The sequence below is a fragment of the Daktulosphaira vitifoliae genome, unplaced genomic scaffold (assembly GCF_025091365.1).
Source record: "Daktulosphaira vitifoliae isolate Bord-2020 unplaced genomic scaffold, ASM2509136v1 Scaffold_5, whole genome shotgun sequence".
Taxonomy (NCBI): Eukaryota; Metazoa; Arthropoda; class Insecta; order Hemiptera; family Phylloxeridae; genus Daktulosphaira; species Daktulosphaira vitifoliae.
In genome coordinates this window covers 710365-725829 of record NW_026099576.1, presented here as the reverse complement: position 1 = coordinate 725829, position 15465 = coordinate 710365, and the positions used below count along the sequence as shown (strand labels likewise).

At 33.0% G+C, this 15465-nt stretch overlaps 1 protein-coding gene across 7 annotated transcripts in view; it reads left to right on the top strand.

Moving 5' to 3' along the window:
* Positions 1-15465, top strand: part of LOC126908078 (protein KIAA0100) — a 101910-nt gene that overhangs the window by 31547 nt on the left and 54898 nt on the right. For all 7 annotated transcript variants that reach the window (XM_050689924.1, XM_050689923.1, XM_050689922.1 and 4 more), the window contains one exon: positions 1144-1350. In XM_050689924.1, the coding sequence (XP_050545881.1) occupies positions 1144-1350 (207 nt within the window). The remainder of the gene's footprint in view (positions 1-1143; positions 1351-15465) is intronic.

Here is a 15465-nt window from a genome sequence, read left to right as displayed (position 1 = left end):
AAAAAAAAAAAAAAACAAATCATAGTAAAATTAATATCTTCTCAGCTTTGCATCGAAGCTAAAAAATTTCAAGCTTACTTGAGACCTATTAAAAATATACCATATAATGACGTTAATTTTGATATCCACACTGTCAATTTTGGACTTCAAATTTTGAAACTAAAAAATTTGTATTCTACAGTAAAAATCAAACTATTTTGATATACTAATCATAATATTTGACCAAAAATTAAATAACAGAAGCAATTTCTAGTTATTTGGGGTATTTTTGGTCGAAATACTAAAAACACGTTTTGCCACTGGTGTAATTTTTTTTAAAAATCTCAAATATCCACAAAATGCCTATTTTAATGTATAAAATAAATTTAATATGGTTCTTATTAAAATTTCGAAGATCGACTTTTTGATCCATCCTAGTATACATAACTGGTGAAACAGCTACCACACAAGTTGGTCCGGCTGGTATCAAACACTTTATTTTTTAGGCCTTTTCCGTTTCTAACTACTTTATTTCTTCTCAACTGTTTTTCTTGCGTACATCATAGATAAGACAATCTGTCTAAGTTACCTTTAGGACACCTCATAATTATTGACACAATTTTACTCTGGCGTCGACCTGATGCAACCTCTTTAGTCGTTCTTAAGACTGGTAGAGGAACCGAGAAAATATGTTTCTATCCACAGGAATAGGGGATAAGAATAATACACTAAATAACTGTAATTTCTACAATATATGTAGCTATATAAAGACCACATTTTTTTTTCAAAATTGTATTTATTTGATTGCAATCGAGTGGTTTATGATAAACCGATTACGTTTTATTCCTGACACGAAAAAACCGTTCACATTATAGAGTGTTCAGTAAGTAAGGAAAAGAATTTCTATTGTTCTCGTTGTTTGAAAAAAATGACCTATTTTCTTTATTTTTGAACACACATATTTAATGTCCTTTGTTGTAAATTGCTACCTTTCAGAAAAATGTCTAGAAAACTTGTTCGTTCAACTCGAACGAATCGAACCCCCCTGTACTTGTGCATTAAAGTATGATGCCTTCACAATTGATCTAAACACTTATATTCTGTAATGTTTAGTATTGAATAAATATTTTCTAATATTAAAAGTGATAAAATTGTTTTATATAGGCTACAGCAAAAGAGAAACCTGTGGAGAAATGTTATTTATTGAGTGTTAGCAAAGTTTCATATGGCAGAGAAACTACAGGAACTTGTGAAGTAGATGGATCGCCTACTCCAATTCATAGACTAGTTGTTTATCATTTGAAAGGAGCTTGGACTACAAGGAATAGAGATGTGGCTTTTGCATTATTTAATTCTTTAGTAAAAAACCAGGTAAGGCTATACTAAAAAACTATTAACAAATTACTACTATAATACAGTCATATAATAAAAATTGATCAATTGTGGCTAATTAATTAAGTAAAATTAAAACTATATTAAAAATATTATTAATTTAAAAAAACTAAAAAATATTAAAAATATTAAACTCAAAAGCCACAAAAAAATTAATGAAAAGTCGCGGATACGTATTTCGGAAACAATGTTACCATTATCAACGCTAAACACATACTGACACCCCGACTAGAAAAAACTCCCTTATATACCCCTAGTGACCTTATCACCCAGTGACGTAATCACTAAGTAATATTATCACATATTGCCTGCCAGTTTACACAAGTTTAATAATGAATTTTTCAGTGGGCCAAGATCCCAATTAATTAAATTGTTTTTATTTTTAAACATTTCTATTGCTTTTCTGATATTAAGTTCTTTGTAATTATTTACGTTTTTAATTAGTTTTATGGTTTTAATCGAGTGATTATGTGACAATAAGTGTTCAGCCACTGGAGATTTCTCAACTTCTTGATTTTTAATATTTTTTAAGTGCTCTTTAAACCTGACCCCTATATTTCTTTTTGTTTGTCCTACGTAACATTTATTACAACTTTCACATTGTATTCTATAAATGCCTGATTTCCCCCCTTCATCTACCTTATCTTTAGGGTTACCTAATAAATCTCTTAATTTATTACTCTTAGATGTTACTATATTCGATAGTTGTATTCCGTAGCGATATGTGCGTGTTCTATTGTTCTCTATTATTTTATTTTTCTCTTACCTTAATAATTGTGCTATTATCTCAAAATTAATACCATTCGTTCCGTTTTGTTACACTGATGCTTTATCTACCGTCTTTTGGAAGTTGCTGATTGTTCCAAATCCTTCGCTGACTACAATTTGGTAATCTTAATATACTTATTACTAACATCAAATCATAATAACTATCAATTATCTCTCGGAACTCTCCGGTCTTGCGGCGGGCGTTCCTATCTTATCTCATTCAATGTCTATCCCCATAAAACCGCTATCGGTCTGTTCACAAATTAAATCTAAACAAACATCCAAAAATAAAAATAATTCAAATATTAACACTGCGAATCGCATACAGAGCGTTTCTAATCTATCAAACACTTCTTACGATGTTTTTTTGGACGATGAAACTCTTTTGGGTTTTCAAACAGTGAAAAATAACTATAAACTTAACCTTTCGTCAACCAGTTCTACTGAAAAATCCGAAATGAAGAAATCCAAACCCATCTTTGTAAGCACCAACAGGTTCAACTTACTACATTCTCATGATACAGAAAAGTCTATTGAAACGAATGATACATCAAATATAAATTCTAATAATACTGATATTCAAATAAATCATACCCCGCCATCTCCTCCAATATTCGTTCATAATGTTGCTGATTTTATTGAATTGCGAAATCAATTAATAAAACTGATCGATTCTCAAAACTTTAGCTTTAAATCATCTGCTAATAACCTAAAAATTAAAACTACTAATTCTGACTCGTACAGAAAAGTCATCAACTATTTAAAAACAAGTGATGCAGAATATCACACATATCAAGCCCGTGAACAAAAAGCCTTTCTTATCGTTATACGTAACTTGCATCCCTCTACACCAACTACTGAAGTTGGCGCTGCCATCAAAGAATTAGGCTACTCTGTCCGCCAAGTTAGAAATATTATTCATAAAAATACTGAACACCCCCTTCCAATATTTTTTATGGATCTTGAACCCGCCCAAATCAACAGTGAATTATTCAAATTAACTTCGTTGCTCCATACCAAAATAAAGGTAGAAGAGCCTCACAAACATCGTGAAATTATTCAATGTTCAAATTGTCAAGAATACGGTCATTCAAAAGGATATTGTGCTCATCCTCCTAGATGTGTTCGTTGCGCAAAATTCCATCCCACTTCATAGTGTACTAAATCAAAAGATACCCCTCCTACTTGTGCTCTTTGTAAAGGTAACCACACAGCAAACTACCGTGGTTGCTCAGTACACAAAAACTTACAACGGTCAAATCTCAAATCTAACAAACCCCTTAAAAATATTAACACTATTGTAAAAAATCAGGAGTTGCGATCCAATGATGGGACTCACTCTACCCCTCCTAACATCTCAGACAATAAAATCTTTCCTAATCTTACTCAAAATACCCAAATCCATAGTTTTTCAAGTAAAGTCGATTCTCAAATAAATTCACTAGAAAATTCATCTAACAACCAATTATCCTCTTTTTTAATAGAGTTCAAACAACTCATTTACCCCTTAATTCAATTACTTACCACTGTAATTAACAAATTAATTCCAAATAATCAAACTAATAATAAGTCTCTTAATATCATTCTTTGGAATGCTAATGGTCTTAAACAAAAAGAATCTGAATTTTTAAACTTTTTTATAGATAATAAAATTGATATAGCTCTAGTCACTGAAACACACTACACAGATAACTCCAAACATTTTTTTCCTGGTTACAATATTTACAAAACAAACCACCCAGATGGTACGGCACATGCGGGTTCTGCAATTCTCATCTCATCCTTAATACAACACCACCTTCTACCAAGTGTACTATTACAGACTGTCCAAGCAACAAATATCTCAATTTCAATAAATCATAATCCTATAATTATTTCAGCAATATACTGTCCTCCTCGACCAAACATATCTCAGCCCCACTTAGAGCAGCTTATTTCCTCATTAGGACGCAAGTTCATCGCTGGGGGAGATTTTAATTCCAAGCACGCATTATGGGGTAGTCGCGTTGAAAATCCTAGAGGGAGGCTATTTTACAATTCTATTATATCTTACGGTTTTTCAACTATTTCACCTCCTGGTCCTACTTACTGGCCAACACATAGGAATAGACTACCTGACCTACTTGATTTTTTTATATCATCAATCCCGGATCATATAAATCACTCTATTCATAATATATGTGACCTATCATTTGATCATTCACCCGTTTTGTTAAAGATTGAAGAATTTCCAATACAATCTCCTCCTCGCCTCTCCCTTTCCAAAGGACCTATAAATTGGAATCAATTTTCCTCAACCTTAGAAAATAGTACAAATTTAAAAATCCCTCTAAAGTCTTGCAACGAAATTGACTCCGCAGCCCAACAATTAGTCAGCTCAATTCAATCAGCTGTACATGAATGTTCTTATGATTCCACTCAAAATTCCAATTCAAAATTAAAATCTTTTCTTTTACCTTCCAATATAAAAATACTAATTGCTGAAAAACGTAGGGCCCGCACCCGTTGGCAAAGAACTAGACTTCCTTCAGACAAGTCTACTTTCAATAATCTATCTAACTCCTTAAAAAAAAATAATTCAAAAATATAAAACAACCTCTTTGACACGAAATTCAAATCCCTCAACTTTCAGGACGGTTCATTATGGAAAACCACTAAAAATATGCTTAAACTGAAAGATTTTTCCTGTCCTATTAAAAAAATAAATGGTTCGCTTGCCTTATTTGATCTTGACAAATCCGATATTTTTGGAGAACACCTTTCGAATATTTTCACACCTCACCTTGATATTATTCCTAGCAATTCTCAATTAATCAAAATAAATAATTTTTTAGATTCTCCACTACCTATGTCTCTCCCTACTAAACATATACATTATAATATTATTGATAACAATTTCATCTTCTCTTAAACAATTTTTAAACTACAATTTGGTGCGCGCTTTTTTTCCTCTAGTAACTTAAAACATTTCGTATGATTTTATTGAACTCTGGAAGTCAATTTAGCCTGTTAAACTTAGTTTTTAGTTATTTTTTCTGTCTTTCTACTTCAACTTTTTGTGAGTACTGATCACTTTTTTCTTGTTCTTATCATTTTGTTGTTGCTACACGATATTGCCATCAGCTGTTTTTGTTTGTTGCTAAACAACTACCACCATTCAAAATCTTATCAATCTATCTTTTGGAGAATTTAACGCTGGATACTGAGATAGATCAGCATGAGTAACTCTAACTCACCCAAAACCGCTCTTAATCTAATTATAACGAGGTCTAACTCTGCTACAGCTACCAAAATCTCTAAAAATACACTTCCTGCACCTACCCCCCTTTCTGCAGAAGAATTCCGGATAGCTTTCGCTGAAATTCAAAACACTCAAAAACAATGCAAAACCTTATGTGCGTCTCTAAATAAAATGTTCAGCGAACTAAAGAATAGCGTTGACTTTCTATCTTCCCAATTAGCAGAGATTCGTTCTGAAAACACTGTCATCAAATCTGACATCTCTACTCTTCAGGAAAGAGTTGCTTCCCTTGAATCCGCATCAAAAAAATAGCAACCTTCCTACTCTTTTGAGTGAAATTTCAGAACGAGAGAAGTCGCTTTTCAACATTGTCGTTCATGGTCTCTCTGAGTCATCAGTAGCTTCACCTTCTTCTTGAGCGAATGATGATATTAAAAAACTTAATGAAACCATTCAACCATTATCACTGTCTATTCCCTCCGATTACAAGCTTTTTAGACTCGTCCGCCCGAAAAATACAAAGCCTAGACCACTAAAAGTTATCTTTGCTTCTAAAGAGCAAGCTTCAAACTTTGTTGTTGACTTCAACACCGCCAAACGCTCTTTGGGAGCTGATAATAATCTGCAAAATATTTATGTTTCGCGAGATTGTACTCTACTGGAGCGACAAAAAATCCGTCGTGTCTACCTAGATCTTGACAACCGTATAAAGCAAGGAGAAACTGGCATTGCAATTAGATACAGAAATGGATTTCCACATATTGTAAAAAATAACCTCACCAACGGCGGCTCTTCTAGGACTTCTTATGCATCAAAAAACTAAGCTTGTCTTCTGATTTTGTCATCTCTAAATTGCACCAACACACATCTTTCGTCAACGATCCATCTTGCTCTTTTTGTATTCTTTCTTCTTCAACTATAAATTACTTTTCTAACTTTGTCTCCCTACATTCTAATACTATACGTAATTACACTTCTTCCTTTTCACAATCAAATGTTAATCTTAATAGACATTTAAATATTTACTACCAAAATGTACGTGGTCTAAGGACTAAACTCGTCAATTTGCGTTGCTCTATTCCTATGTTTCTCTCCTATGATATTATTATCCTAACGGAAACTTGGCTATCTCCTGACATTTCAGACTCTGAACTAGGATTACATAATTTCATTATTTTCAGGCTTGATAGAAATATCAACAGCAGTAACCTTTCTCGTGGTGGTGGAGTTCTCATTGCAGTAAAATGCTCGATTCCCTCATCCCCCATTACAATAATTAATTCAAGCGTAGAACATATTTTTGTCCTTCTCACAATTAACCACTCTACTCTCCTAATTGGATGCACATACTTACCTCCATCTAGTCCGTTACCAATTATTGAATCCCATCTTGCATCAATCGAACAACTGCTATCTAATCACCAGCCAGATGAAATTATTATCTGCGGTGATTATAACATGCCAGGTATTTCATGGGCATCTGATGAGTTTGGCCTTTCAGCAAGTGGCAATTTTACCCCAACCTCCACTCTAATTATTGATTCTTTCTCCTTCTTAAACTTTTATCAATTCAACCATACTACTAATTGTACAGGCAACATCCTCGATTTAGTCCTATCCACTTCTAAGAACTTGTCAGTCGACAAAGCCACTTCGCCTCTCATCAAACCCGATCTTTACCATCCTCCTTTATGTATCCTGTACCATTATCCCAAACCACCTAAATTAAATACTACACATTCTTATTTTGACTTTAAAATCGGTGACTATTCTTNGAAACTTGGCTATCTCCTGACATTTCAGACTCTGAACTAGGATTACATAATTTCATTATTTTCAGGCTTGATAGAAATATCAGTATTGCAGTAAAATGCTCGATTCCCTCATCCCACATTACAATAATTAATTCAAGCGTAGAACATATTTTTGTCCTTCTCACAATTAACCACTCTACTCTCCTAATTGGATGCACATACTTACCTCCATCTAGTCCGTTACCAATTATTGAATCCCATCTTGCATCAATCGAACAACTGCTATCTAATCACCAGCCAGATGAAATTATTATCTGCGGTGATTATAACATGCCAGGTATTTCATGGGCATCTGATGAGTTTGGCCTTTCAGCAAGTGGCAATTTTACCCCAACCTCCACTCTAATTATTGATTCTTTCTCCTTCTTAAACTTTTATCAATTCAACCATACTACTAATTGTACAGGCAACATCCTCGATTTAGTCCTATCCACTTCTAAGAACTTGTCAGTCGACAAAGCCACTTCGCCTCTCATCAAACCCGATCTTTACCATCCTCCTTTATGTATCCTGTACCATTATCCCAAACCACCTAAATTAAATACTACACATTCTTATTTTGACTTTAAAATCGGTGACTATTCCTCTATTTCTAAATTCATTGACTCCTTTAATTGGGAGACCACTTTTTCGCTCTACTCTATTAACGATGCCGCCACTGTTTTCAACGATGCTCTACTTAACGCTATTCAGAATTTCATTCCAAAAAAGACCTTCAGAAACCCGAAATTTTCCCGTTGGGTATCACCTACTTTAAAGTCCTTAATAATCAAAAAAAAATATGCTCATAAACAGTTTAAAAAAACAAATATTCCTTCTGACTATTCCGTTTTCTCTCATCTACGAGCTAAATGTAAACAACTATCCCTTAGTAATTACCGTTCTTACATCAGTAACACTGAGCGCTCTCTCTCAACTAACCCCTCCTTATTCTGGAAATATACCAGAGACCTCAAACAACATTCACAAATCCCTTCCACCGTCCATCTTTTTGATGAAGTATCAAATTCACCCTTGAAAAATGCCAATCTCTTTTCTAAATTCTTCTCCTCGGTTTTTAAACCTCCAAATACTTTCTCCACTTCCATTTCTACTCCTCAAGTTACCAAAAATTACCAATTTAATCTTCCATCAAGCTGCTCTTTTTCAATATTTGATGTACATTATGCTCTTGAATCTTTAAAAAACAACCACTCCAATGGTCCTGATAATATTTCGGCCCAGTTACTTTATAGATGTAGTGACTCCCTAGCACAACCACTTTTTTTCCTCTTTCAACGTTCCCTAAATGAGGGATTTTTTCCTACTGTCTGGAAAACTTGCTCTATTCACCAATCCTTAAATCCGGTGATCCATCCGACATTACTAACTACAGGCCTATATCCATTCTCCCTCATATAGCTAAAATTTTTGAGTCCCTGGTTTTTACCTCCATTAAAAGAAATGTTAATCATCTCCTCAGTGACAACCAACATGGCTTTCGTCCTGGGAAATCATCAGTAACTAGCAGTCTCGTCTTTTCTACCTATATCCTAGATAATATCGAATCCGGCTCACAAGTTGACGTAATATTTACTGATTTCAAAAAAGCCTTTGATACCGTTGATCACGGCACTCTAATTAAAATACTACATAACCTTGGTTTTGGCAATCCACTACTCGCATGGTTGTCATCTTATATAGACTCCAGAAGGCAATTTGTTTCAATCAATGGTATGATTTCTGATATTTGCATCATTCCTTCTGGTGTTCCTCAAGGTGGCCATCTCAGCCCACTCTTGTTCACCCACTATGTCAACTCCCTTCCNTCTCAGCCCACTCTTGTTCACCCTCTATGTCAACTCCCTTTCCGATTTACTACTTAACTCTAAAGTACTTCTTTTTGCCGATGACATTAAACTTTTTCTTAACATAAATTCACCATCTGACTGTTTACTCCTTCAATCCGACCTCGACACTTTCTCCAATTGGGCCATGGAGCTCAACCTATCTCTTAATACCAGCAAATGCCACATAATGTCGTTCTCCCGCAAATTCTGCCCCTTACACCACTCCTACTTCCTCCAAGGCTCACTTCTCAACCGTGTTTCCGTTATCAAAGACCACGGTATTTATTACACTCCTACTTTTTCCTTTGAATTCCATATGAATAATATTATTGGTAGAGCCCTAAAAGTATTAGGCTTTATTAAAAGAAACACTTCTAACTTCTCTCCTTCCTGTCACCGTGTCCTCTATCTTTCCTTGGTCCGATCTATACTAGAGTATAGTGTTGTGGTATGGCACTCTTACCTTACTAAAGACATTAAAAGAATGGAAAGAGTGCAAAATAAATTCCTTTCTTACGCTGCTTTCCTTTTGAAAATAAATCATCCTCCTCATGACTACTCCACTATTCGCACCGCTATCCGACTTCCTTCCTTAGCCTCCCGCAGAGAAGATGCTGACATCTCATTCATAAAATCCCTTCTCAATGGTTTCATTGATTCTCCTGAACTTCTATCCAAAATATACTTTTGTGTCCCTTCCTTTAACACAAGAAACCTCTCCCTTTTCAAACTTCCCTTTCATTCCACCTCATATGGCCAAAACCACTCACTACACAGAATACTTAGACGACTTGATGAGTTTAGTCTAGACCCATTTTGTGTTTAGTTATAATTCTACGCTGCTAATTAAAATAATTCATATTATACATAATATTAATGTCTTGTTGTATATATTCAAATTTAGCTTTTAACGTTTTTAGTTTGTAGTACTTTATTGCTGTATCAAAATAATTTATAACCTTACATTTAATGTTTTTGTTTCCTTTTGTAAAATTGCCTGTTTAGGCGTTAGAAAATAAAAATAAATAAATAAATGTCTCTCTAAATGAAATTGTAAATGTGATTCAAAAATTAAAGTCCAATAAATCACCTGGGCATGACTTGATTACAAATAAAATTTTAAAACATCTCCCTAAAAAAAACAATTATTTTAATAACTTTCATATTTAACTCCATGTTAAGACTTTCGTATTTCCCTACCCTNACTCCATGTTAAGACTCTCGTATTTCCCTACCCTTTGGAAACAGTCCATTATTATTCTTATTCTCAAACCGGGCAAACCCCCCAATATAGCAACCTCATATAGACCAATTAGTCTGCTTCTAGTGCTTGGTAAGCTATTTGAGAAAATCATTTTGAAAAAATTAATACCAATCTTAGAATCTCATAAAGTAATACCCAACGCTCAATTCGGGTTCCGTTCAAATCATTCCACTATACAACAAATACACAGGCTAGTCGATATAATATCATCATCCTTTGAAAATAAAGAATATTGTCCGGGAGTCTTTCTCGATGTGGCTCAGGCCTTTGATAGGGTTTGGCATCCTGGCCTACTCTATAAAATTAAATCATTCCTCCCTGCTCCCCTATACCTTCTTATTCGCTCGTACCTAGAAAACAGAACCTTTATAGTTCGTTATGGTAATTCTTATTCCTCTCTTTTTCCCATCCTAGCAGGAGTTCCACAAAGTAGTGACCTTTCCCCCGATTTATACAATATTTACACTTCAGACATCCCCCAAACTCAAAACACCTCCTTGGCTACCTACGCTGATGATACAGCCATTTTATCTTCCAATAAAGACCCAATCGCAGCTTATAATGCTCTTCAACTCCACCTCGACTTTATAGATAAATGGTCCACAAATTGGAAAATTAAAATCAATGCAGACAAATCAGTAAATGTTCCTTTCACTCTCAACAAAAAAAATATGCCTGTTCACTCCTTCCAAGGAGTTCCTATCCCTTCTTCGACTCAAGTCAAATATCTTGGTATAACACTTGATAAAAAATTAACCTGGGGTCCTCATCTCAAATCCAAAAGAAAGCTATTAAACATTAGATCCCACTTATTACGTCCTGTATTAAAATCAAAACTTCCTGTACATAACAAAATATACATTTATAAGTCAATGTTAAGACCAATTTTGTCTTACGGAGCCCAAATATGGGGTTGTGCCAGAACATCGCATTTTAAAACAATTGAAGCCTTCCAAGCAATTTCCCTTCGTACAATCACGTCTGCTCCTTGGTATGTCTCCAATCTTACCCTAAACATTGAACCAGTCGATATTTTAGTTAAATTATACTACAAAAAGTTTCACTCTAAATTACTTCTACATCCAAATCCTTTAATTGCTAACCAACATACAGTTACAATTCCGGACAACCCTCCTCGCCGTCTAAAAAGACGCTGGTGCCGTGACCTTTTAAATTAATATTGTGATGGCTAAATAACCAATTCAAGTCAAAAGGGTCCCATCACTGGATAGCTTCCCTTTTTCCCGTTTTTAAGTCAAATGTGTTATATTATATTGTTCACGTATTTGCTTATTGTATCTTTTCTTATGTACAGATTGTAAATTTTATTATTTTATAAATAAAAAAATTAGATAGCGGCTCAGCTGTCTAACACAAAAAAAAAAAAAAAGATGTTACTATGAGGTATTCGGAAAATGTTAGATATTATATCATACAATAGAGTCTAAAATTTAACTAATGATAAAAAAAATCCACACCAAGAATTTTATTTTAAAGTTATTAAGATAAATTTTAATATACAAAAAATACCCGTCGATTGTATGGAGATTTTTTTTTCTGTGGACCAGTTATCACAAACACCGTTGATGATTATATTATATCGTGTGACAGATAATCTCTAGCGTCTTTACTTTATTCACCTTTTTGTCCAGCTAATACGGCAAATCGATAGCTTCCATGTCAATTATTATCCGTGTACAGTTCATCGTCCTAAATTAGTGATTCAATTGTTTTATGCGTCATTCTTTTTTGTAGCAATCGCCTTGGCTTAAATAATAAATTGTTCAGCCATTGTAAGCCATTTTTTTTTTATTTGTTAATTGTACCCGTGTACTCAAAGATCACGTGCCCTTGCACGCCACCACGGATTTGTCCCTGACCATCACTAAATAACTTCATTACCGTAGTCGCTTTTCCGCCGTCTGTTTTCATCTGGTATTACGTACCTAGATCTACACTCTGACTCGTGATACTCAAGTGTTCGCCACCATTAACACAAGATATCATATAGTCTACTCATCACTATCAATAACTTCATATATTCAACAGAGTTTTTATATTATTTTTTAATGTTATTTATTATTAGCTTCGCATCGAAGCTGAGAAGGTATTAATTTTATTATGATGTGTTTTTTTTTATTTAATCATTTTTGCCTGTTACCACTTTTTCTCAGCTCTCACCGAACCGATTTCTTTCAACGCTACGTCAAAAGATCACAAATCGTATCTAGTCGAAGACATTACCCTTAAAAATTGAAAAAAATTCCCTCGTTTCCCGAAAATGGAGGAAATATCCAAAAAAATTATAAATTTAAAAATCGGTAAATTTTGTCATTTTTTTCACTTTTTTATCTTAAAACTTCCATAACTTTTTCAAAAATAAACAAATCAACATAATTTTTTTTTATACTAAAACCTTAGATATTTCTCTTTCATTTGATATCATTTTTTTGAAAATCTAACACTTAACCTGCTCATCGGGGGGGATTTAAAATTTCTCTCGTTCCCCGTAAATGCGGGAAATCTCCAAAAAAAAATACAAATTTAAAAATCGCTAATTTTCGAAATTTTTTTTTACTTAAAACTGCTATAACTTTTTCAAAAATAAAGAATTTAGTATAATTTTTTTTATTATATAAGCATAATGTCTTTACCTATCATATTATATATATTTATTTTTTATAAATTTTACCCTTTACCTGCCCACAGGGAGGGATTCAAAATGACAACTTTTTCAACTTAACTTTTGAAAGTGTTCCGGAAATACTGACACTTTTATATATAATCTTAAATTAATGCTAATGTAATATACTTTATCGTGAAAAAAAAAATTTCGGACTTTATTTTATCTTCAGGGTGAAAATGGCTACCGAATGCTATTTTTTTGTTAAAATTCTCGATTTTATATTTTACATTTTTAACTTTATAATTTTATAATTTATTGAAAAGTGTATGGATCAACACAATTTTTTTGAGAAATAATATTTTTCAATAATCCTTTTTTAATTCGACATACTTTATTTTAATTAAGATATAAATAAGGAAATAGGAGATCATGTAGTTTTTGAAATAATCCACCAATTTTTTAAAATTTAATACCATCTAAAGATTTGCATTGAAGCGTTTTTTTTTTATAGTGATTTTAATCACTGTCAGATATCATTTATTTGAACCAACTATGCCACGTCACCACTATGCCACGTCACCGCTGTGCTGCGACCACCCTATGATCGGTTTTTTTTCTTAAAACTGGCATAACTTTTTTAAAAATGATTAAATCAATATAATTTTTTTATAGACATCTTAGATATTTAACTATCATTTGATATATTTTTGTGAACATGTTTACCTGCTAACAGGGAAGGTTTCAAAAGGGCAACTTTTTCAACTTAACTTTTGAATGTGTTACGGAAGGTCTGACACTTTAATATATATCTTCAATTATAGGTAATGAAATATACTTTATTATGGAAAAAAAAATTTGACCTATAGACTTGTCTTCGTGATGAAAACGGACATTAATGTTAAAAACGTACGATTTCCATTAAAGTTGGATTTATATTAGCTTCGATGCGAAGCTGAGAAGGTATTGGTTTTACTAAGATGTATTTATTTTTTTTTTTTTTTTTTTGTCTGTTACCACTTTTTTTCAGCTCTCACCTAACCGATTTCTTTCNTTTTTTTTTTTTTTTTTTTTGTGTCTGTTACCACTTTTTCTCAGCTCTCACCGAGCCGATTTCTTTCAACGCTACGTCAAAAGATCATAAATCGTATCTAGTCGAAGACATTACCCTTAAAAATTGAATAATTATTGAAAAGTCTATGGTTCAACACAATTTTTTTATGAGAAATAATATTTTTTAATAATCTCTTTTTCATTCGACATACTTTATCTTAATCAGGATATTAATAAGGAACTAGCAGATCATGTAGCTTTTGGAATAATACACCAAATTAAAGCTTATGTAATATACTTTATTATGAAAAAAAAAAATGTGACTTCTGGGCTTGTCTTCGTGGTGACACAAATGGCTACCAAATGCTATATTTGTGTGAAAATTCTCGATTTTATTTTTTACATTTTTAACTTAATAATGCTATAACTTATTGAAAAAGTGTATGGATCAACACAATTTTTTTATGAGAAATAATATTTTTTAATAATCGCTTTTTCATTTAGGATATTAATAAGAAAATAGCAGATCATGTAGCTTTTGGAATAATCCACCAATTATTTAAAATTAAACACTATCTAAATATTTAAATAATATACATTTATAATAAGTCGTATGGTTTATTTATTTTTAATCTTCTAACATTTTGTGAGTAATCAAGCAGTTGAGCAGCAGCTCTGTTGACGTGAGTCTTCAGACGATTTTCATGTGCCCTGGCATACCGTTGAATTTCTTTTCTGACGGTTGGTATCATCATATCCTTATGAATATTGTCATTTTTTTCGTACATGTACGCATTGGTAATAGTACGGAGAGTAATGTTTTGCATAGTTTGAATTTTATCAATCCAAGACTTGCTAGCACAGCCCCATAGTTGAATGCCGTAAGTCCATATTGGTTTTAAGATAGATACATAAAGTAATCTTTTATTTTCTATTGATAATTGTGATCTCCGGCCAATTAACCAATACATATTACTTCTTTTTTGTTTTATTTGTTTTAATTTCATTTTAATGTGTATACTCCAGTTTAATTTAGAGTCTAAATGCATACCTAGATATTTTGCCGACTTTTCTTGTGGGATTAATTGACCATCAAGCATTATCGGGTTGGGCTTTGTTACTCTATTTGTAAAGTTCACGTGTACTGATTTTGAACTATTTAATAGTATCTTTCATTTTTTTGTCCATGTAAGGATACTATCAACATTTATTTGCAAATTTTTTGTGGCGATCGAAAGGTCTTTATCACATGACAATATAGCTATGTCATCAGCAAACATAGCTGTTGTTGTTTTATTGTAAGTAGGAATATCAGATGTATAAAGAAGATAAAGTATAGGCCCGAGGACACTACCTTGAGGGTCCCCTGCTTTAATACCTTTCCATTCAGATACAGCTTCTTTGTGACTTACCCGAAATTGTCTTTCTACTAAGTATGAATCTAGTAGCCCACACCATGTACGAGGCAACTGCTTTTTCAATTTATATAGTAAGCCTTCATG